Source organism: Lepidochelys olivacea, assembly GCF_965140295.1.
Source record: "Lepidochelys olivacea isolate rLepOli2 genome assembly, chromosome: 1".
Taxonomy (NCBI): domain Eukaryota; kingdom Metazoa; phylum Chordata; order Testudines; family Cheloniidae; genus Lepidochelys; species Lepidochelys olivacea.
In genome coordinates, this window is record NC_140411.1 from 141,315,802 (window position 1) to 141,338,664 (window position 22,863).

General features: G+C 44.8%; 1 protein-coding gene and 1 long non-coding RNA gene across 2 annotated transcripts in view; both read left to right on the top strand.

Annotated features, from left to right (window-relative positions):
• The window catches only part of PPEF1 (protein phosphatase with EF-hand domain 1), a 51,238-nt gene extending 39,173 nt beyond the window's left edge, over positions 1–12,065 (top strand). Inside the window, exons 11-17 of the mRNA XM_084617788.1 lie at positions 905–1,225; positions 2,488–2,673; positions 4,450–4,592; positions 5,593–5,699; positions 8,358–8,521; positions 10,857–10,941; positions 11,138–12,065. Of these exons, the coding sequence (XP_084473914.1) occupies positions 905–1,225; positions 2,488–2,673; positions 4,450–4,592; positions 5,593–5,699; positions 8,358–8,521; positions 10,857–10,941; positions 11,138–11,322 (1,191 nt within the window). The 3' untranslated portion in view covers positions 11,323–12,065. The remainder of the gene's footprint in view (positions 1–904; positions 1,226–2,487; positions 2,674–4,449; positions 4,593–5,592; positions 5,700–8,357; positions 8,522–10,856; positions 10,942–11,137) is intronic.
• Positions 12,066–13,782: 1,717 nt separating this feature from the next.
• Positions 13,783–17,110, top strand: LOC311519939. Its single transcript, XR_014711422.1, has 4 exons — positions 13,783–14,091; positions 14,439–14,544; positions 15,244–15,481; positions 16,353–17,110. It is a non-coding gene; the product is annotated as an uncharacterized lncRNA (long non-coding RNA).
• The last annotated feature ends 5,753 nt before the right edge of the window (positions 17,111–22,863 follow it).

A 22,863-nucleotide genomic window follows, 5' to 3' on the forward strand; every position in this document is an offset into this window, starting at 1 on the left:
GTACTGAAATACTTCAGTAAGAATCAGACATTTGTGAGCCGGATTCCAAATGCACTGGCATTTGTGGTATTCCAAACTGATACCTGGCACAATTTGCTGCCAGAAGCAGTTTCTATATCTAGCTATTATTTTTTGGCACGCTACACAATCCCCACTTATATTTTTGAGTCAGTGCCTTAGGTAGATAACAACTGTTTGGATGTTGATCAAGACCATGGGGAAAGACAGCTTCGGCTCAGATATTTAGGACTCTGTGGAAGAAAATTATGGTAGTAGTAGAATCAATTTTCTTTTTCTTTAATAAATTGTTTAATACACACACTTTTTTGGCTAAAAAAATGAGCTAGTGCAAGTGAATCTCAAAAGAATATGCAAGAAGCAGCCTGACTCTTTCAAGAAAAGGTTTGTTTTAAAATGAATTGCCAAGGCCAACCTATGCAGCTCTAGAAGAGCACTAGCCCTGGTGAACAATCAAGGAGCTTAGGTTTATTTAAGGGTATAGTGTCTGATTCGCTACTGGGTTACTCCCGTTTTATCCTGGTGTTATTCCATTGATTTCAACTGAGTTAAACCAGAGTAATGCTAGAATAAAGAGTGGAGAATCAGGTCCATGTTTCTCAGTGAATACCATTTCATCCCCAATGTTATTGATAAAGGGGCAGATTTTCAACATAGGTATCTAACTTCCAATGGAATTAGGTACTGAAGTTTCTACCGGGAGTTCAAGAACTGTATTTGGTGAAAAGTTAAAACTCAGAGTTTAAATCCAGAGTAGTGATGAGTTAATATTTCCTTCAAGCAGTTGTTGCTGAGATATGGAGCATATGATGAAATATAGTGCATCTTTGACTTTTTTGATTTATATAAGCATCAATGAATATGCACTGATGAGTCTGTCTTTTAGATGAAGTCTATGCTGAGACCACCGAAATCAAGCACAGAGAGAAACCATGACCTGGAAAGAACTGACTTTGTAGAGTACTCTCCTATAATAAGAGTCAAGAGATGCCTTCCTGGGCAGGCTATTGCTGTCAAAGGAATGACCAGGCCTTCATCATCTAGCCATAGAAGACGATACACCGGTGATCTATTGGATGCTGGGGAGCACAGGTGGCTGCTTCATGATGGTGCTAGCTCTGGCCCGCTCCTAGATGCACAGTATCTAGAGTGCGGTGTTCATATGCCGAGCGTGCCTTCAGAATTAACAGCAAAGGAATGGAAACAAGTATGTGAAACCAAATACAGACTTCTTTAAAAACAAACTATCTGTATAGGCAAATGGAATTTATTTTGTGTAAACAGGATGTTTTGATTCTGAGATGAATAGAGAAAACTTTTTCTTTCAGACATCATTCTGGGCAGTCAAGGCGATTTTCATTATGGCTGACTCTACCGTCTACCTCTGGTCATTCAAATGCACTTCAAGACACATCACTTTATTCTACAAATAAATATGTTTTATGTACTATATTTTCTCAGTGTTCAAAATGTCTCAATAGCAAACATTTCAATCCATTTCAATAGTATCTGATGCAGTTGAGTGTCCTTGTGTGGTAGGATCTGATAGTACAAAAGGTACTTTTAGTTTCAATGGGCTGTAATTTCACAGTCGTCAGTCAAAAACTGCACCTATTTTGTGGTTGCAGTGCACACACGAGCAGGCTTGGGGAGCTGGACGCTAACCTACCCAACAGATCCCAACTCCTCGGGTTTGTGGTATGCAGGGCCTGCTGATTGTTCAGGGAGAAGGGATTTACCTTTGTCAGCTTCCCTCCATTTTTGCCTTGTTCCAAAGAACAAGATTAAGCCCTCAGTGTACAATAATTTAATGAATTGTGACAACTCTGTGATTTTAATTCACAGAGCTGTTTGTAATCTGAAAAAATAATTGTAAGGCAGGGGTATATTTTCCGAGTTTCTCTTTGGTCAGCTCCTTTAAGCAGAAGTGGATGGTTATATTGGCTTCTGTGTGGGCAACTCTCTTCTAACATAGGAAACCTGCCTCCTGCCACTGACCCATGTGACTTAGGAAAGCAGGTCCTTAAACTAATACAATGGAGACTGATAAAACTCTAGTGTAGAAATTAGACTATTCTTTTGAAATGTGAGTCTTCCAAAGACAACAGAAAACAAAAAGCAAGTGTTTTGTTCTCTCTGGAGTGTATTAGTTTCTGAAATTGTTTGGAAATACAGTATAAAATCTACCTAGTGATTTACATTTAAAAACTCAACTCAGATGGCTTTTGTTTAATAAAGGCAAATAAAAAGAAATGTTTTCCAAGCAAAAGGAATGTATTAGTTTAAGGAAATAAAGAAAACCTGAGAAGTCTAGCCTGAGAAGTATCTTATTGTGCTTAGGGCCCCTGTAATAGCCAGCATTTCTAAATAAAGTCCCAAATAAAGTCTAAATAAAGTATTTATTTCTAAATAAACTGACAATGTTGTACTAATTGTCAGTAATCATGTGTGTTGGTTTGCTCTTCAAAGGTGGCTGATATTCTTTGGAGTGATCCAAAAACCCAGAATGGCTGCACACCAAACAAATCTCGAGGAGGTGGTTGCTACTTTGGGCCCGATGTTACTGCCAGGCTGCTTAAACGGTATAATCTGAAGATGCTGATCAGGTCTCATGAATGCAAACAAGAAGGTTATGAGATCAGTCATGATGGGCAGGTAAGATTGTCACGTATAAAATAAAATGCTGCTGTGAACTTCACAGAAAACCCCATAGGAGTAACCTCAAATTTATCAGCTAAGTCAATTGGTGAAAAAGAGTGAGTTCTATAAAACAGGTATTGGGAATATTCACAGTACTCATGTGAGGTTTTCTTAGGCAAAACTTCCCTCACCTTGAAGGGGAGATTTGTTAATGACAACAAGAATGGCGCCATAGCCACCCGTGCTTTGAAATCGCTGAAAACCTCCACTCAAGTCACACTGTCTCTGCCTTAGGAAAGTGCATTTTTTAAAAAAAGCGTGTCTCTGTGTCTCTGAAAAAAGCACTGAAAGGCCCACTGACTGTGCACTTTGTAATAGAAACATTATAGGGCTTACTGCACGTGCTTCTGCACGTGCTTCTGCAACTTGTTTTTTGCACACTGGAAATTTGTCAGGACAAATGCTAGTTAGAGCTGCATCACTGAGGGTAGAGAAAGAATCTGAACTACGTTTTTGTGCCTGAAATCTTACCCTGGGTAAATTCTAGTTTTGGGAAATTGAGAGGGAAGATGTTCCTGGGTCATTTCCTGTTACTCAAGCCTAAAATTCCAATAATCTTTTTGTAGCTATGCTATAGTCCATTATTATGAGTTACATTCATTATTGCATGGGTTTGCAACCTGAGGGTCATGACCAATGTTCCCTCTAATTTTGTACAGCCATGTGCGGAATGAATTTTGTTATGTGCACCAATATGGAGGTGATGTGTGGTGGGGGTGGAGCCAAGGGGTTCGGCATGTGGGAGGGGGCTCAGAGCTGTGGCACAGGGTTGGGGTGCAGGGGGGTGAGGGCTCTGGCTGGGGGTGTGGGCCTTGGGTTGAGGCCAGGGATGAGGGGTTCAGGGTGCCGAAGGGGGCTCAGGGATGGGGCAGAGGGTTGGGGTGCAGGGGGGGTGAGGGCTCTGGCTGGGGGTGCAGGCCCTGGGGTGGGGCCAGGGATGAGGGGTTTAGGGTACCCTGGGGCTGCGGCGGGGAGAGAGGACTCCCCCCAGGCCTCTCTTGCCGCAGCAGCTTGGGGCAAGGGGAGAGGCATCTCTCCCTGGCTGCTGCAGCTCCAAGCCCAGGGCCGGGGCCAGGGCTCTTCTTCCCAGCTGCGGCAGCTTCAAGCTCCAAGGCTGGAACTGGGGCAGGGGCGCCTTTTCCTGGCCACAGAAGTTCTGAGGCTGGGCCAGGGGAGGGGTGCCTCTCCCCATCTGCGTGGCCCTTGATAGCATGGTGCGTGGCCGTACAGCTTAGAGGGAACTTAGGTCATGACCACCCTGTCCTTCTCATGTTGCTAATGGGAGATGAGTTCCAGTGTGGGAAAGGTCAAGACCCACTGTATTGTAAGTATATCAACGTACATGTTACTTTAATTCATCTGAGTAATTTCCTTCATCTTCTTGGCCTATCTCTCTCTGACACACATGGCTAGAAGGAAGGGAAGGAGATTCAAAACCATTTAGACCCCAGGGAAATGTTGCCTTTGTGGCAAGTGTAATTATATGTTGTTTGTCTTATAAAGTGAAGTCCTCATGGAAAAAGTAAAAAATGAAGTCCTGAAGCAGGACTAGAGTTGACATTTTGTTTAGTTGAGCAGCCATTGGCAGGCTTATAGATTTATTAGGGTTTTACACTTGTTTTAATTCATTTTGTAACCTGTCTCAATTTTCTAAAGCCAGTTTTAAACTTCAGTCAAAAAGGGAGCAGCTTTAATCAATCCCACTGATTTCTTTTTTTCTTTTATTATCAGGTTATCACTATTTTTTCTGCCTCTAACTACTATGAAGATGGCAGCAACCGTGGTGCTTATCTCAAACTGAATCCTGATTTGATACCTCGCTTTGTGCAGTATCAAGTCAGTAAATGCACACGCAAACAGACTCTTCACCAGAGGTACAGTAAGGACAACACATCTAATGGATACAGGCATAGGCGCCGACTCCGTGGGTGCTCCACCCAAGCTCACCCCTCCCCCCCACTCCCGGCCGCCAGTGGCCCCTGCCAATCAACTCCCAGTGCCTCCTGAACAGCTGTTCTGCAGCATGTGGGAGTCACTGGGATGGAGCGGGGAGGAGTGGAAACGAGGAGTGCTCGGAGGAGGGGGCGGAAAGAGGCGGGGTGGGGGTGGAGCAGGGATGGGAAGAGACGGGTTGGTGATGGGGCCTTGGGGGAAGGGGTGGAGTGGGAGTGGGGCCTGGGGCTAAGTGAGGGTTGAGCACCCCTGGGGAAAATTAGAATCCGGCGCCTGTGAATCCATGTACAGTGTATCAATACGAACCCAGAATGTGTGAATTGTTCACGGCAGAAGTTACAAGAAAGGTTTAATTGTATTTGCACAGCCCTTTACGTTACTTGGTTTTCTTTTTTTTTAAATGGATTTAAAAACAAATGTGATAACAGATAAAAGGGGTTCCAACAGCTCTAATTTGATTGTTCTGAGTTATTTGCAGTGCTATAAAAAGAATCAAGGATTTGAATTGTATAAGACAGCAAATGTACAGGATATGTCGAGCCTGATTCGCCATTGTATGACACCATTTTCACACCGGTGTAATGCCATGGCGTAAAACTGGAGTAATACTGGTGTGAATCAGGCCCAAGAATTTTGTCAGAACAATTCTGCCATGCATGACACTAGAGCCCACTTTGCTAATGTAAAGGACTTATACTTGACTGTGTAATGTCTGTCATGAATAACTCAGCCACCAAATAAGCTCAGACCATTCTTTTGGGTTTTTTAATGTCACTGTTTTAGGGGGCTCGTTGCAGGGCTCCTAAACTGAGATTGTTTGTTACAGGGGATTGGTACACAATAAATACTGCATATGGAAAAATTTGAAGAGCTAGAGAATTTCAATCCTTGAATTGTCCACTCTGATTGTTTTCTTCATAGGGTGAGTGTAGTTGAATGGTCTGCATTAAAGTCATTACGAGAGAAACTTTACTCCCGGAGATCAGAACTCATTGCAGCTTTCAGACAATATGACCCAAATGACACAGGTAATGAAACCAACCACAGATGAAAGTAATTAGCTCTTAAAATTAAGTTGCCAGCATTGTCATCAAATAGGACCAAAAATGCACTCTCTCTAAAATTTAGTTAACAGCTATTAAGTATCTGGATTTGTATTATTATTTGATTGTATTATGAATAGAACATTATTTCTTCTGTGTAGTAGGATAGTTTCCCATGTAAAGACATACAAACACTGCATAGAACAAACATCCCACAAACTGGAGTACATCAAGAGTACCGTTTGTCTGAATACTTGATACATATCAGGAGCACAACATATTTTTCACATGAATGGCATCCACCGAGGAGACTGCAATCTGTAAAATACATGATTAAACAAAGGAAGAGCCTAATTCTGTGAGAGACTGAATACCCCCAATTCCCAGTGAAGTCAATAGGAGCTAAGGGCCCTCAGCACCTTACAGGAGGTGCTCAACACTTCAAAGGGATCAGGCCCTAAATATGCCTGTCAAAAGGCTGCTGTTGGATGCCATTGGAGTAGGTCCAGAAAATGGTCTTCTGCTTTGTCCTTCATTACTGGATCTTTGCCAATGCTTATATAAGTATAAGGGAGAGTAGAAGAATATGCCAGGGAATCAAGGATGCATCACAGTGCACTGCTGGATGGAAGTCTTGTGAAGAATTTCAGGGTTTTGCATTTGTGAGGCCTGGCGAATGGACCCAAGCCATGCTAGGTGGGTGTGGGTTTCATGAGCTCCCAGAATTCTCCATAAGTGAGGTGACAGTCTGAAGAATGTCCCTGGCTCCGGGAGGCCTTTCACCCTGGACAAGGCATCAGCCACTCCATTTTCTGTCCAAAGAATCATAGAATCATAGACTTTAAGATCAGAAGGGACCATTATGATTGTCTAGTCTGACCTGCACAACGCAGGCCACAGAATCTCACCCACCCACTCCTGTAACAAACCCCTAACCTATGTCTGAGCTATTGAAGTCCTCAAATTGTGGTTTAAAGACTTCAAGGTGCAGAGAATCCTCCAGCAAGTGACCCGTGCCCCACACTGCTGAGGAAGGCGAAAAACCCCCAGGGCCTCTACCAATCTGCCCTGGAGGAAAATTCCTTCCCGACCCCAAATATGGCAATCAGCTGAACCCTGAGCATGTGGGCAAGACTCACCAGCCAGACACCCAGGAAAGAATTCTCTGTAGTAACTCAGATCCCACCCCATCTAACATCCCATCACAAGCCATTGGGCATATTTACCGCTAATAGCTGAAGATCAATTAATTGCCAAAATTAGGCTATCCCATCATATCATCCCTTCTATAAATTTATCAAGCTGAGTCTGGAAGCCAGATATGTCTTTTGCCCTCACTGCTTCCCTTGGAAGGCTGTTCCAGTTAGATTCCATACCTTTGAGTGCACTCGGGACAAGTATCAATCTGCCATCCTCCACTGAATAACACATAGCACTTTGTACTACCCCACTTAGGCCCAGTGGGTTTCTTGTTCCTGGGAATTAGGAACTGCACAAAAGCTTCTTCCAAATCAGGAGTGTCCAGAGCTGCCTCTCACTGTATTTCAGCACAAGGTTTCTGAAAATGGGGGGAGGAAACCTGACCAGTTCACTTATTCATATAGGAGCCTGATGGATTGTGTTGGACCCTGTGTAGCTTTGTTATAGGAGAGCTGTGAAGTATGGAATTTTTTGATTATCCAGCCTGATTTGCTGCCTCAGTATCCGGGGAGCTTCCAGTTACTATTTGTGTGGGAAGCCATCTCATGTTTCCTGGGAGGTGGGGTTTAGGTGTGACAGTTAGTCAATGGTGCATGCTTCTTTCCAGGTGAAATGAGTGAAGGGGTTGGTACTGAAGTCCAGGCCTTAGGGCCTTAAGCATCATACTAGGAGAGGAAATCCAGCTAAGGAAGAAGTGGGCAGCTGAAGAAATTCACAGATAGAAAGTGCCCCAACTATGAAAGTAAGGGTTTGGGCAGGCACAAGTCCAGCAGTGCTAAGGCAGTCTCTGCCTCGGGAGCATTTCTAAACTCCTCCATTGCTAGACATCTTCAGAAAGCTATGTCGGTGTGGAACTGAGATCAGGGGTAAAAAGCCAGAGAGTGGGCACCTCCTCCATATAGTCTGACAAGTCTCTAGAATGGGCGAAGCTGTCGGGCAATACCACTAGAGAACACAAACACTGAGGCATCAAGTGAAGGTAAATCTGTGGTTGGTTGACATTGGATGGACTATTTGCATAGGAATAGGGATTGAAATCTTTGGGCACCAGAAATCTTTTCCTCATTACACTACCTCACGCCGTGTCCTTTAAAGGTGATAACCGAAATGTTAAGGTCGTAAACACCATTTCAGAGCTAAACAGTCAAGTCACATTTTCTAGGTCTTATGTGGCCCTATCAGCTGTGCATGGTAATATAGCTACAGTATATGTTTGCAGGACCTCAAATCTGTAACATTCCTTTTGAATAAAGTAATTGCTCAGTATACAGTTATTTCAAATGTACTAAAACACTTCAATATTGTCTAGTTTTTGTGTCAAAGAATATTTGTATTAGACTATTCTGCAACTCTTTAAAAAAACAGCAACAAAAATTGCTAGCAGTTAGTAAGAGTGTGTTGTTTGGCATGCATTTATAACCATGAAATGATCCATTTTGACAGGAAGAATTTCTGCCACTGAATGGGCCTCAGCAGTGGAATCTGTTTTACATCTGGATCTCCCATGGAGGACTCTGCGTTCTCGGTTGGTGCAGCTTGCTCCAGGTGGAAATATCGAGTATCTTTCATGTTTTAATGATTTGGAAATAAAGCCAGCTATAAAAGAGGTAAGAGAAAAAGAGTCATATCCAAATCTTACAGGAACATTTTCTTGGAAGCTGGATGGACAATTTCTTGGACAATTGAGGCCAGATTTTCAAAATACTCAATTTCCATGTAGGAAGCTAAATAAAATGCTTTTCAAAAAGTGCTAAATAAGAAGTGAGCTCCTTTATATCTCTCCATTTATTAAAGTGATTTAAGGATTTATCTGCACTGTTAAGTGAAGGTCTGATTGTAGTATGGGTAGTGTAGCGGGGTGGACACCCGCTTAGGCCCAGAGGGGTTTAAGATAGCCCTGGGAGAGGGCTAGGGCAGGGGAAGAGCTGGGCTGATTGGCAGAGCAGCCGCGGCTGGGGGCCATGCCCCAAACAGACCCAGTGGGCCTTATAAAAGCCAGGGAAGCCAGGAGCAGAAGAGACACCCTCTTTCTAGCTGTGAGAGGGAGGGACCTGGCTGCAGAGACCGGAATAGAGGACCTAGTTTGGTGCAGGGCTGGGGAAAGGCCAAGGGAGCTGGGGAGCTCTGGCCTAGAAAAGCCCCAGGCTGCAAGCCTGGTAAGGTCTATTAGGTACGGGGGTTGCAGGGGCAGCCACGCGTAGGCAGAGGCAGCAGGTCCAAACCCAACCTTGCTGGTGATGAGTGGCTCATACTGCAGTCTGCCCTAGGGCGCAGGGGCTAGCTGGTGACAGGCAGGAGCCTACGACTGAGGTGAGGTAGGGATAGTGGGTGGGGGGTTCCCCTGGGAGGGAGAGACCCAGAACTGTGGGGTACTGCCAGGGGGCAGCACCCAGTGAAAGGGGCACCGGGGTCCTGGGAGGGACACGGGAGCCAGCAGCAAGGCGAGACACCGGCCTGAAGAGGGCGCTCCAGAAGCTGGTGAGCTAATTCCCTGAGATGAGTAGCAGGGGCCGCGGCCGGTGAGTCTGTGCCCGGTTACAGGTAGGCATACCTTAAATCTAGCTAGCATGAGTAACAGTAGCAGTGAACACGTGGTGGCATGAGCTTGTACTTGGGCTAGCCACCTGAGCGCAAGTCCGCTGGGGATCCTGGGTACATACTCAGGTTGCTAGGCTGTGCTGAAGCCCGTGCTTCCATTTCTATTGTTAGCTGTGCTAGCTAGATTAAAGCTGCCATGGGTATGCCTACCTGTGCTTCAATCATGCTTTCACTTGCAGTGTGAACTTTCCTAAATAGGAGCACTTGGGTGCTGAGCCCTTTTGGAAGTCTGGCTTGTTTGTCGGTAGCTACCGGTGTGGTGCTCCGCTCTTGTTCGATGATGATAACAGTCAGCTGCATGCGTGTTCCCTCTGTGTGCTGCCCCAGCTCTGCGCAGATAGCTAACACAGCAGACCCCAAGAGAACCCCCAAAAACCACAGACTCTAGTAAGGTACGAAGGAACCTGAGCCAGGTTTATTGTCAGACGAAGTACGGAAATAGATCCCTATAGACTCTACAGGGCATATTACGAATTTGTGCTCCCTGGCAATGGACACAGCTCAGTCAGTGGCGGGATACTCCACTGCCCTCTAGGCTGGACAAAGATGTGTGCTCTAGGACCTACTTTTATACTGTTGCAGGACAGATTACTCATCATAGTTCAAACGAATCTATCCATCATGTTGTCCTTTTGACCCTGTCTTTAAGATGCACCTGCCTGTTCCTTGTTACGTCTATGGATTGTCTTGCCACCGTCTTGGCACAAGTTCTCCTCATTAGCACGTGTGTGTGTGTGTGTGTGCGCACGTGCCTCTAACAACCTTTTCTTGCCAACTTCTGTGAGTGGGACCTGCCTCTGGCTCACAGCCCAGCTTTGCTTGTCACTGCCTGGAAGTACTTTGGTTCAGGCTTAAGGCCTCAGACTGGGCCTCTGATACAAGAATTTATGTTTCAGGGTGTCCTCTTACTACATGGCCTGTAGCTGAAGTTTCCATTTTTTTTCAAAGTAAGAACAGTCGGGTCACTTTCCATATGCACCTTTAAGTTGTGTGTCTTTGAGAGCATAATATGCAGCACCCCGACAAGTTATTTGCGCTTTCATTAATAATCACTTATCATAGATGTGAAAGGCTCCTTATCCCAGTGACAATTCTCACTGCCACCCAGTGGCAACGTATCTGGCAACTGAAAGACAGACAAGTATTGTCTACTGCGGTTTGTTCAGGGCCGGAGAGAAACCCCTGCTTGGAAGCTGTGCTAAAGGAGTCTTTTTAATGTTTGAAAATGTATGCTTTGTGTATTAGTTTTGTTTTTTAGATTGGTACAATGTCTGTCCTGTTTGTTAGTCTAAATCAGATTGAGGTACGATCTGCCCACGGATTGTAATTTCAAAATCTTTTTAGGTTCAACCAGCTTTGGTGGAAACCTTGTACAGATACAGAACTGATCTGGAGATAATCTTTAACATCATTGACAAAGATCATTCAGGTACATTGGGGTAATTTCTGCTTACTACTACAGGTCTATGAAGCATCTATTTGTTGTTATTGTGGGTAAGTGATGTGTGTCTCCAGCCGTCATTATATAGCAAATAAATTCCAAAGGTGGTAGGTGGCAGATAGCCCTTTTGAGGGGAGACAGGTGAGTTGAATAGTGCACTGCTTCCCCCTTCTGTCTCCTTTAGGTCTGATCTCCATTGAGGAATTTCGCCAGACATGGAAGCTCTTCAATTCTCATCTCAAAATCGACATAGATGATGAATCCATTGACAACCTAGCCCGCAGCATTGACTTCAACAAAGATGGCAGCATTGACTTCAATGAATTTTTAGAGGCCTTTCATGTGGTTAATAAATTTGAAAACAAGTAGAAGCAGAATTCGTGTCAGAAGTTCTTGTCAGGAGCTTGCATGTTTGCTGGTGATATTATGCTGCACTGAGAAACATAATGCCTGTCTGAGAGAGAATGGACTGCTCGTTCTGATAAGGCAGCATGGTAAACATATGAGGTGGAGAACCAGAAGCATTGTGCTGTTTGGGGAAGTCATTGCTCAGCCACTTGTAAACTGTGGACAGCTGCTACACAGGAGGATATTAATGATGAGAGAGAAGAGATGAAAAACTTTAACTGCCTTCTTATGGGGTGGTTGGTTGCCTGATGGTAGAGCAGGACACGGCCATATTAGCAACTTGTTTGATTCCAGTCCTTGTTTCTTTATCGCCTGACCATTGGGAACTTGATCACTGCCAGTGTAGCTCCTTTAACCTTGTGGGAAGTTAAGGTGATCTTCTTTGTGTGGCTCAACAACAGTCCTCACAGATGAGAAGAATTGATGTACTCTGAAGGAAGTCCTTTCTGGTCCTGCTTGATTGATCAGATGGTGTTTCCAATGAGGGATATGATAGGGAAAAGTAGAGATCCTTTGGACCAGCTATTCCTAAGGTTGAAAACTGAGAGGAGAAACACTCATCTACAGAAACTATTCTACATTTAAACTAGTATTTTGCATGATGCTAATAAATTAATAATTTCAGTTCAATACTACCTCTCTTACTATTGTTTACATACATAGCCTATTATTTAAAGACAAAGTGTTTGCTTGTTACTGATTCCCCCGTGTGCTAGGATAGTTAATGAAATTCTTTTGAAAAGCCTGCCCTTATGTTTTTTTTTTTTCTGAATAGGTCTCATTATGATAAGAATGGAGATCCATTAAGTTTAAACTCAAAATACATGTTATTGTCTTGCATGGGCATAAATATGTGGTCAATAACAGAATAAAAATCTTAGCTTTCAAAGCAATTAAAGATGTGGTATATTATCCTGCTTCACTGGTTTTGGTCTTGTATGGATCACAGTAGAACACTGATTTCCTCCATAAATAACTTGGGCATTTTATTAAAGAGGAATTGACTAAGAAAATGATGGTAATAAGGAAGCTTTGTGGCACTGCGCACGAGATGCTTCAACATAGCAAAGACAAAGTTCTTGGATTTGAACATCATATGGAATGGGTACATGGAACACAGTCGTACAAGGGGTTTACATTCCAAAAAAGCAAAGTGTGAGATATTAAGAAAATTACTGAGCTTGATGCAGTGGGAGGAAGTATCTATGTGGAACAATTCTGGAACATTGTGTGCCATCATAAACCGCAACAAATGACACTTTCTCTGAAACAGAATAAAAGAAAGAATAATAGGTGGCCAGTGTTACTGTAGAAGGGACTGCTTAGTGATATTAGGGTTAACAGAAGAAGCAGTATTTGTCTGTACAGAGAATTAGCTTGCAAAAAAGCAGAATCAACTAGTATGATACAAAGGGGATAAGTAGAGTAATAAAGGCCTATAGGTGAGCTTGTGAAGTCTTACTTTAACAACAAAATGTTCTGGCCATTGGGGCCTAATCCCACTCTCACTGAAGTCTAAGAATATTTTTCCATTGGAAGGATCAGTCCCAGTTAGAAGCACTGAAGACCTTGTAAGTACTGCATGCAAAGGTATCAGTAAGAAGCATGTGTGGATGACACTCGTTTCAGGTTTGAAGGCAGTGAACTCATGAGTTTACTTGAATCATTCCAATTATTTTTCAAGCATGGAGAACAAGGAAGGTACCCCAGGACTGGAAAAAATAATGGTGATTATTTAAATAACACTCAAAAACAGAATGGGAGGGAAATGATCTTCCAGATATCTTCCTTACTTTTCAGTTGTAATTGAGGTAAAAAATGCTTGTACTGTAGATTTGCATTTATATATTTTGACTTTTGACAATTCAGACTTTGAATTGTCTACTCACATTAATAAACTAGTACTATACTAGGCCTAAAACACTACTCTTTATCCAAGCAAAGCTCCCATTATTTGTAATGAGAATTTTGCTTGAGTCAGAAGTACAGGATCTAGGTGTCTTGTTTTTCATTGACTTCAACAAACTTTGTATCATGCCCATAGTCTTTAGATACTTTGGTGCTTCTGGCGGGGGTCAGAAAGGGATTAGAAGCAGCCAAGGGAGGTTGCTTGGGTAATCAGCCACAGGTGTGGTTGCACCCAATTACGGAACAGCTGGCCCTGATAAAAGGGCAGGCTGAGAGAGTAGGAGAGACTCTTGCTCCAGCTGAGAAGTAGAGAGGACGCGGCTGCCTGGGAGAGCAAGCAGGGTACCTGAGGCAGAGCAGGGCTGGGGAAGGGCAGGCAGAGCTGAGGAGATCTGGCCTGTTGAGTCCCCAGGTTGAGGCTTTGCTAAAGGCCAGCGGAAGTATTAGGGCTGCAAGGAGGCAGCTGTGGCTAGAAAGGCAGCAGGTCCAACTCCCTTGCCAGTGATGAGTGGCCATTACGGACTGCAGTTTGCCCCTGAGAGCAGGGGCTAGAGGATGAATGGCAGCACCCACTGAGGCAAGATGGGTAGAGGGGGTTGGGGTTCCCCTGGGAGGGGAGACCCAGAGTGTGGGGGTACTGCTGTGGGGCAGTACTCCAAGATAAGAGGTACCGGGGTCCGGGAGGGATGCGGGGCCTGAAGTGCTACAAATGGTTGAGATTTACAGAAAGCAGGTACCGGTAGGAAGACACCAGCCAGCAGGAGGTACTCCGAAGCTGGAATCGAGCTAATTCCTGGATGACCAGCAGGAGACGCTACACTGGTGAGTCGGAGCTTTGCTACAGTGCTGCTATAACTATAGTAGATAAATTGAGCTCTTTTCTTTTTTGAAACTGTTAAAATTGACTACCTCCTGTCTCAAAAATGCAAACTCACTTGTAAGAAATATAGGAAGGTGCATTTTATTGAAAAAAAAATGGCTTTAAAATTAAAAAAAGTGAGAATCCCAAATAGAAATGTGTGGCTTTTATATTTCCCTCATTTTCTTATTCAAGGGCTGACTGCGAACAGCAGAATTACTTTGACTATTGTTTCAGTGTGTCTTTAGAAGATTCTGCTTTATAGAGAATGAAGATGCTTTTGATAATGCATTATTTTTCTTTTCTTCAGTATATACCAAACTTGGAAAGTGAGGAAATATACAACAGGCCACCGTAACGTTAACATGATCTCCAAGTCGGGAAGCCCGGAGGTGTGTACTGCAGGTGACTTACAGGTACTATAAAGGAAATGATACTCTGCAGACTCCTTCCAGAAGAAAGCAAAATCTGGAATTTGGCATCAGTTCTTGCTTTTAAACTGGGGCCTGGTCTATGTTACAAACTTAGGCCAACATAAGCTGCATTAAATCAATCTAATAATGTATGTGTCTACACTACCAAGTCCCTTCCGCTGACCTAAGTAAAGTCAACTTCTGTACTCCACCTCCATTAGAGGCTTAGTGCTTGATTCGACATCCATGGGTCGACATGGGGATAGTGTAGACACTGCATTGTGTAATTCGAATGAATTGGCCTCAGAAGGTGTCTCTCAGTGCTCCCCTGTGGAGAATACTTTCAATTTGACGGCACATCAGCCAGGTACACAGGAAACAGACTCTCCCCTGTTAAAGCCCCGGGAACTTTTGAATTTTCATTGATCAGCATGGAGAGCTTACCAGCACAGCTGATCATGGAGACTCAAGGCTGCAAACGTGCTCCAGCAATAAGATCCACAGCAGGTGGTGGATCTTACTGCCGTGTGGGAAGGAGTCTGTGCAAGCAGTGCTCCAATCCAGGAGAAAAAACGCTAACATCTATGCCAAGATTGCGCAGGGCATGGGGACGCACAGCAGTGCAATGTACAAATAAAGGAGTTTTGGCAAGCATACCGGAAGACAAGAGGGGCAAACAGTCGTTCTGGTTCTGTCCCACAGACATGCTGCTTTTATGAGGAGCTGCATGCGGTTTTCGGCAGTGACCCCACCACTATCCCAAAACATCCCGGGTGAACTCGAGCAGCAACGAGGAGGACGTTGTGGAGGAGGAGGAGACTGTGAGGCAGGCAAGCAGAGGATCCATTCTCCCTGAGCCAAGAACTGTTTTTAACCGTGGAGCCCATCCCTTCACAGGACCAGTTGGCAGCGGACCATGATGTCAGGAAAGGCATCTCTGGTGAGTACATATTTCCAATCAAACTGTAGGGGTTACATGCTATGGTTTTTTTATGTTTAATCTGAACAAAAAAGAAGGCGTAGGGGGTATTGATAGCCACTCCAGCTACGCAGAGAGTGCTGTCTGAAAAAAGACTGTTTATGTGCCTGGGATGGCCCAGGAATCCTCCATGGAGATGTCTAGGAAGCTTTCATGAAGGTTTCCGGGAATGGCTGCCTTATTTCGTCCACCATGGTAGGACACTTTCCCGCGCCACTCCAGTATTAACCCTGCTGGCATCATTTCAGCACACAGCATTGCAGCATAAGTACCCAGACACTTACAGCATCTGCTCCCTTTCCACCTCTGTTACCCTCAGAGTGATATTCCATAGGGTCACCTAGGGAAAACGGGGGAAGTTTTGAATGCTAGCCCTTAAACTGCAAACGAGTAATCCGTCCCCTTTTTGGTGAAATCTGGGTTGTGTATGTAATCTGTTTCCTGAGCATGCCATGGTTGTGGTTGGAAGGCGTCACTGTGTATTGCAAGCAGTATTGGGGCGGAGGGGGACAGTGGCTGCTTCCTGTTTGTCTCCATCCCCCCAACCCATTGCTGCTTTTGTAAAAAACAAACTATTTGGGGGGCTTTACACTGGTGCCTGCCCTCAAGCACCATCCAGCCTGCTGCTTTTCTCAAGTACCAACCTGTGATCCCAAGGATGTCTTACAAAAGCAGCAGCACAAGACGTCTCACGGATGCCTTGTGGCCTTACTCACCATGGCTAGAGCAGCATATCGGTTCTTGCAATAGCCAGTGGTTGTGATTACACTGGGGCTTGCAGTGAAGTGTATTGAGGGCTGTATTTTTAATCAAAAATTTATCCTTGCACCAGAAACAATGTATACACTGGTTTCAGAGTAGCAGCCGTGTTAGTCTGTATTCGCAAAAAGAACAGGAGTGCTTGTGGCACCTTAGAGACTAACCAATTTATTTGAGCATGAGCTTTCGTGAGCTACAGCTCACTTCATCGGATACACTGTCAATGCTACCCTTGTGCTCTGCATTCCTTGGAGCTGAGACCTTGTCCGTCGGCACATCCTCCACACCAGGACAGAGAATTTCCCAGATTAGAAAGCGGAAAAAGAAGACTTGGGAGGACCTGTTCAATGAGTTAATGCGTGCCTCCGAGAGTGACAAGACGGAGCGCAGATCATGGAGGATTACCTTGACCAAGAACCAGGTCATGGACAGAGAGGACAGGAGATCATGCAAGGAATAAGAGGGTGCCACACAGGCAGAGATGCTGCAGATTATGAGGGAGCAAACAGACATGGTGAGGCATCTGGCTGAGGTTCAGGAAAGGCAGCTGGATGTTAGAGTCCTGCTGCAGCCTACGCTGAACCTGCTGCCGTCATTGCCCAGTTCTACATCCTCCTCCCCAAAACGTCCTGTGAGGCGAGGCGGGAAAGTCCGGCATCCCGTTGCACTCAACACGGGGGGAGAGTACAAGGACCAGAAGGCGCCCATTCTCAGACTTTGATTGTCCTTGCAGTGCATCTGTAAGCAAGCTGTCCTTCTTTCTCCCCTCACTGTATAACAGATAACCTGGGGCAAAAGGTTCTTACTTTTCTTTGCTGTCTCTGTGTCTTTGTGTGCATAATAAAACTTAACAAATTGAGGAGAAAAGGCTCCTTATTCATTCAACACACAGTGGTTGGTGGGGGTGGAGTTTACAGGGGAGAAAGTGCAATGGAGGGGACAGTTTGGTAAGGAACAAAACAGATAAGTGTCACATTACTGTGGCTCATTGCTGAAACTGGTTTTCAAAGCCTCATGGAGACACAGATGCTGACCCTCATTGTGCTCTTCTTATTGCCCTGGTGTCTGGCTGCTCAAAATTGGCTGCCAGACAATCTGCTTCAACCCCCCACCCCACCAGAAACTTTTCTCCCTTTGTTTCACAGACATTATGGAGCAGGTAGCAATAACAATGGGGTATTGCTTTCACCAAGGTCTAACCCAGTAAGCAAACAAACCAGTGCCCTTTTAAACATCCAAAGACACATTCCACCACCACTCTACACTGGCTCAGCCTATGGTTGAACCGCTCCTTACTGCTGTCTAGCCTGCCTGTGTACAGCTTCATGAGCCGTGGGAGCAAGGGGTAGGCTGGGTCTTCCAGAATCAGAACTGGCATTTCAACATCATCAGTGGTTATTTTGCAGTCTGAAAAGAAAGTCCCTGTGTGCAGCTTTCTGAACAGATCTGTGTTCCTAAAAATGCACGCGTCATGCACCTTTCCCGACCATCCCATGCTGATGTCAGTGAAATGGCCCCTGTGATCCACCAGCACTTGCCACACCATTGAGAAGTACCCCTTGTGGTTTATGTACTCTTTGGCCAGGTGGTCTGGTGCCAAGATAGGGATGTGTGTTCCGTGTATCACTCCACCGCAGTTAGGGAACTCCATTGCGGCAAAACCATCCCCTAGGTCCTGCACTTTGCCCAGAGTCACTACCTTTCTTAGAAGTCCATTGATGTCCCTGCACACCTGGATCACAATAGATCCCACAATAGATTTACCCACTCCAAATTCATGCCCTACTGACCAGTAGCAGTCTGGCATTGCAAGCTTCCACAGAGCTATTGCCACTCGCTTCTCCACTGTCAGAGAAGCTCTCATTTTAGGATTGCTGCACGTCAAGGCTGAGGAAAGCGCTTCACACAGTTCCTGGAAAGTGCCATTCAAAAGTTCTGCAGCCACTGCTCATCATCCCATAGCTGGATAACGATGCACACACCCCCCCAAGTCAGTGCTTGTTTACTGGGCCCAGAAACGGCACTCAGGCGTGTCAAGGTGATGCGTGACTGTCGACAGCAACTGCCAATGGCTCCACTTTATGGCTGTGAGCAGGGCTGCTTGCGTGCCGTCGCCTTGTTCTGTGCTGCGGCTCCTGTAGCAGCGGTGTAAATACTGCATGATAAGGTGCGAGGTGTTTGTAATGCTCACAACAACAGTGTACAGCTGAGTGGGGGACCATGCTTATCATGCTATGGCATCTGCATGGGTAACCCAGGTTTATGAAAAAAGGCGTGCAAAGGCTTGGTTTGTTGGCTGTTGATTTCAGGGCGGGAGGGAGGAAAGTGCATCATGGGAGGCTAATGCCATGTTCCCATAACCACCTGTGCCAATGTTTTATCCCATAAGGCATTGCAAGCCCAGCCCAACATTCTACTCAGCTACGTGCACTGTGAGCTAGCTACTGTCGATGCAAGCCCTGCTAGTGAGAATGCACACGGCCGACATAATGAGCGTAGTGTGGACACGCAGGATCGACTTGCTTAAATCAGGGGCTTGATGTTGACTTACATGCATTCAACTTAACTTTGTAGTGTGGACCTGGCCTGGGATTATATACATCCTATTGTTTGGGACACTCCCAGAGCATGGGGGCACATAGTTAGTAGCACTCGAAATCGCTGAAAAATACCACCCACATTCATACTATCCTTGCTGTTAGGTGTTTTCTACTGAAAGCCTGCCCACAAAAGATGCTAAATAAAAGAAAGGGCAGCTGTTTTGTGCTCTGCAGCTTTAGTTACGGACAATTTGTCATGTTTTAACCCCTGAGATTTGAGAGGCTGGCACTCCTTGTTAGGTTGATTTCCTGCAAGCGAATTACTCTTCAGGCCCTGCTAAAAATAATAGAATTTTTAAAGAGAAAAGCATCCCTAAGCATCTGTGGCTCTGGTGCTGTCTGTACAGAATATCATTTGGGGCCCTTCATAGATTCAAGCATCCAACCACGGAGCTCAGCAGTAGGATGAGGGCCGTAATGGGATGTGCCCTGGCCTTTTAAGGGAAATTATAAGCAAGCATGTGCCAGTCCTGGTTCAGTGCCAACAATGGCATTCTGGGAGATCTGGCCCTAAAATGGACTGAGGGGGTTGCAGGATCATGTGTCTGAAGGAACATGTGACCGAGCTAAGATGACTGCAGGACTATACATATATGGCATGGGTTGCTTTTTAAGGCATGGGGAAAAAGCAGACCTGGTGTTCAGACCTGTGACTAAAGCTGGGGAAGCAGCCCAGAAAGGCGCTGTAGTGAGAGCCTGTGATGGGGCAGAAACCCCAAAGGGAAGTAATCTGTTCACCACCCGAAACAGCTAGATGTGAAAGGACTCCAGGGAGGAGAGACACACACCAAAGCAACAATTTACCAGGCAACCCTGCAGTCCTCCAGCCAAAGATGGGGCAACTGATGTGACCTGACATCAGAGAGGTAAGGGAACCTGTTCCATGAGTTCACTGCTTATTTTGTAATGAAAGCGGTGCTGAGGCTCAAGCAATTAGGTGCTGGGGCTCAAGAAATTTTTTTTACATTCATAACTGATGTGGCAAGCCCTGTGGTGCCAGGGCTATGAACTGTCAAGCCTAGAGGTGCTGGGGCTCAGCCCTGGCAAAAATTAAGCACTGCATGAGTCTACATCAGGGCGGGCAAACTTTTTGGCCTGAGGGCCACATCAGGTTTCCAAAATTGTATGGAGGGCCGGTTAGGGGAGGCTGTGTCTCCCAAAACAGCCAGGTGTGGCCCAGTCCCTGCCTCCTATCCGACCCCTCCCCCCCCGCTTCTTGCCCCCTGACAGCTCCCCTGGGCCACCTGCCCCATCCATCCCCTTATGGCACTTCAGGATTTAGGGAAGCTTATTTAGAAAATGTTCATTTAAATCGCATTTATTAAAAGTTCTATGCAAATTTGCCTTTGTAATAACTAAAAGAATACTCACACTTCTAGAAACATGCATACCTCCTCATTAGGACCAAGCCTCCAAGAATTTGGAAATAAATTTCTTGTCTAAGCGTGACAAGAATTTGGAAATAAACTCAAAGCACCTAGTATGCTCTGGTGACAGTCTGTTCCTTGGCCCTTTCAGCTGCATTGTTTTTAAGAGCAAATATCGTGAATCTCAATCGTGGGAGCTGAGTTTTCTGTTCCATATCGTTTCCTTTGGGTGCAGAAATGCAGTACCTAACTACAAGGAACGCTTTGTTATATGACAACTCATGAAATTCAGTCAGATTTCTAAATAATCCCAACTGTGTAGGGTGCTGCATTATGTGCAGCTGTCAATGACTTTGAATTCTATGTTCCTTGGGTTCTCTATTGCATGCAAAAGGTTTTTAAGACCGTGGAATAGGTCTATGAAGCTGTACATGCTTCTTCTGTATATGTGGGTATAGATCTAGAATCCCAGCTCTGTGGTATCGAACTGTAAAACTATAATTAATAGGAATTTGTCCAAAAGGTTGCAGTCCACTCATAAATGACCCTGCCTATGGAAAAAAATGGGCTCAGTCAGGAATCACAACAGGCTTTCATTTAAAATAATCAAACTGCAGGTATGTAGCACACAGAAATGTAAACAAGTTTCATCAATACTCATGCTTGACAATAGGTTCCCTGAAGTGACTGGATGTTTTGCATCAAAGGGATCAGAATTCCCACTTCACTCATAGCATTTGGGATGTCAGTCTGTTGTTATGCTGCGCCCCTCACTGGAATATAAGGGTTCGAAGGCAGCTAAAGAATAAAGGGGGAGCAGGGGGGAAATGTTCTGTACATTTCAGACTCTCAACCTGGGTTAGTTTGATGCCAGATATGGATAAAAGTGTCAAGTTGAGGGCAGGGGAAGTTCTTACACATGCCCATCCCCCCAATAGGCCCAGGAGACAGCTAGGTAAAGGCAATGCCATTTCCTGAAGGATTTTGAAATTTGTCTTAATTTCACCTTGGAACAAAACCTGAAAACTTCAGAATTTCTGAACATTGCTTTTTTATTTCAATGTTGACTTTGGACAATTTGTACTATATGGGTTTTTTTTGTTTTGAAATTACTTTTTCATTCTCAAAACGTTTTTTATCGTTGGATCTTTTTTGTATTTTCTCCTAAATGCCATGTTGGTGGAATTACCACAATTTCACAAAGCTTTTCAAAAGAACTGCATTTTCTGAGGGGGATCAAGGTTTTCCTGGTCAGTGCTAGCCCTAAACATTGTGACTATGGTGCCTGAGAACTCTGCCCATGGAGGTTGGGTTTGGCATAAAAATGGCTTGTGGTTAAAAGACATAGGAGCATCTTCACATGCAGTGATAAGGGCCAGGGCTAGGGGGTAGAGGCAAAGCACATCGCCCATTGTGAGAGGTATTTGGCCGGAGGAGAAAACAAGCATGTACAATGGTACTGGGGATGCACACTCCAGAAAAGCGTCCTCGGTCAGCTGGCTGGAGGTGGTATATGCTACCCCTCATCCCCTTTAGGGTTCCTAGAAGTTTCCCAGAGAGCTTGCTATGCAGGGGAGCTTCCTGCCACTCAGCAGGAGGATAATGGAGAGCTCATACCTCATGCTCAGTCATGGGCAATAGTGTCCTGAGCCCCTTCCCTGGATAAACAAAGGTGCTGCTGCTGAGAGGGAAAAGATGCTCAAGTCTCTTCCCTTTATGCTGCCAGGTTCCAGGGGAGAGGAGCGCTGGAACAATTTGGATAGTGGGGGTGCTGAGAATGATTGAACCAAACTGTAATCCATGTATATATAACAGAAATCACTTCAACCCTAGTTCTAGCACTTATGAGCTCTGGGCTCTCCTTCCACCCTTCCTGCTGTTTAGAGGAACGGGAGCCCCAGTTTCCCTCCTGCCCCCACCCCATCTACATCTGATAGTGGGAAGGGCTGGACACATTTTTTCATGCTGTGCATGGATGGTGATGTTCTGAGTGAAATTTTAAAAGCATTTTGGGATCCTTTATAACAAGAAAAGAAAGAAAAAGAAACCCTACCAAAAACTAATTTTGTAAATAATACCATGTAGGGTAAAAAATAGAAAGTTTCAGCCCAGGGATTTGAAAGATACATTTAGCCACAGTTAATTTTACTGAAGAATAACTCACTCAAAGCAGAGTTGATTGGTGAGCAGAAGAAGATAACCACCTTTAAAGCTTTTTAAATTAATCCCAAAATGTAGTAACATCCTCTGCTGAGCCACCATTTCTAAAGTCTGTTTACATCTGGAAAACCATGGTGCATTACTGTCCCACTTTACACTTAAAATAGTTCATATGAATATGGCTGGTGCAAAGAGAAGCACTGCATTCTCATTTTAAAAAAAGTACTGATGATCATAGTGTGGACATACATACACACGAGGCTATGAGCCACAATGGCTGGCTAGCATGCATTCTTTTGCTCTCAATATTGACCTACGCTCCTACAGTATATGCTGTATTAATGATATTGGTCACATGCTGGCCACACCTTCCTCCAGGGCTGGGAGAGAGAGCTGCACCTGTAGGAAAGATCTACTTTTACAATATATTTTTTATAATCTCTTTTGGAGGAGTCCT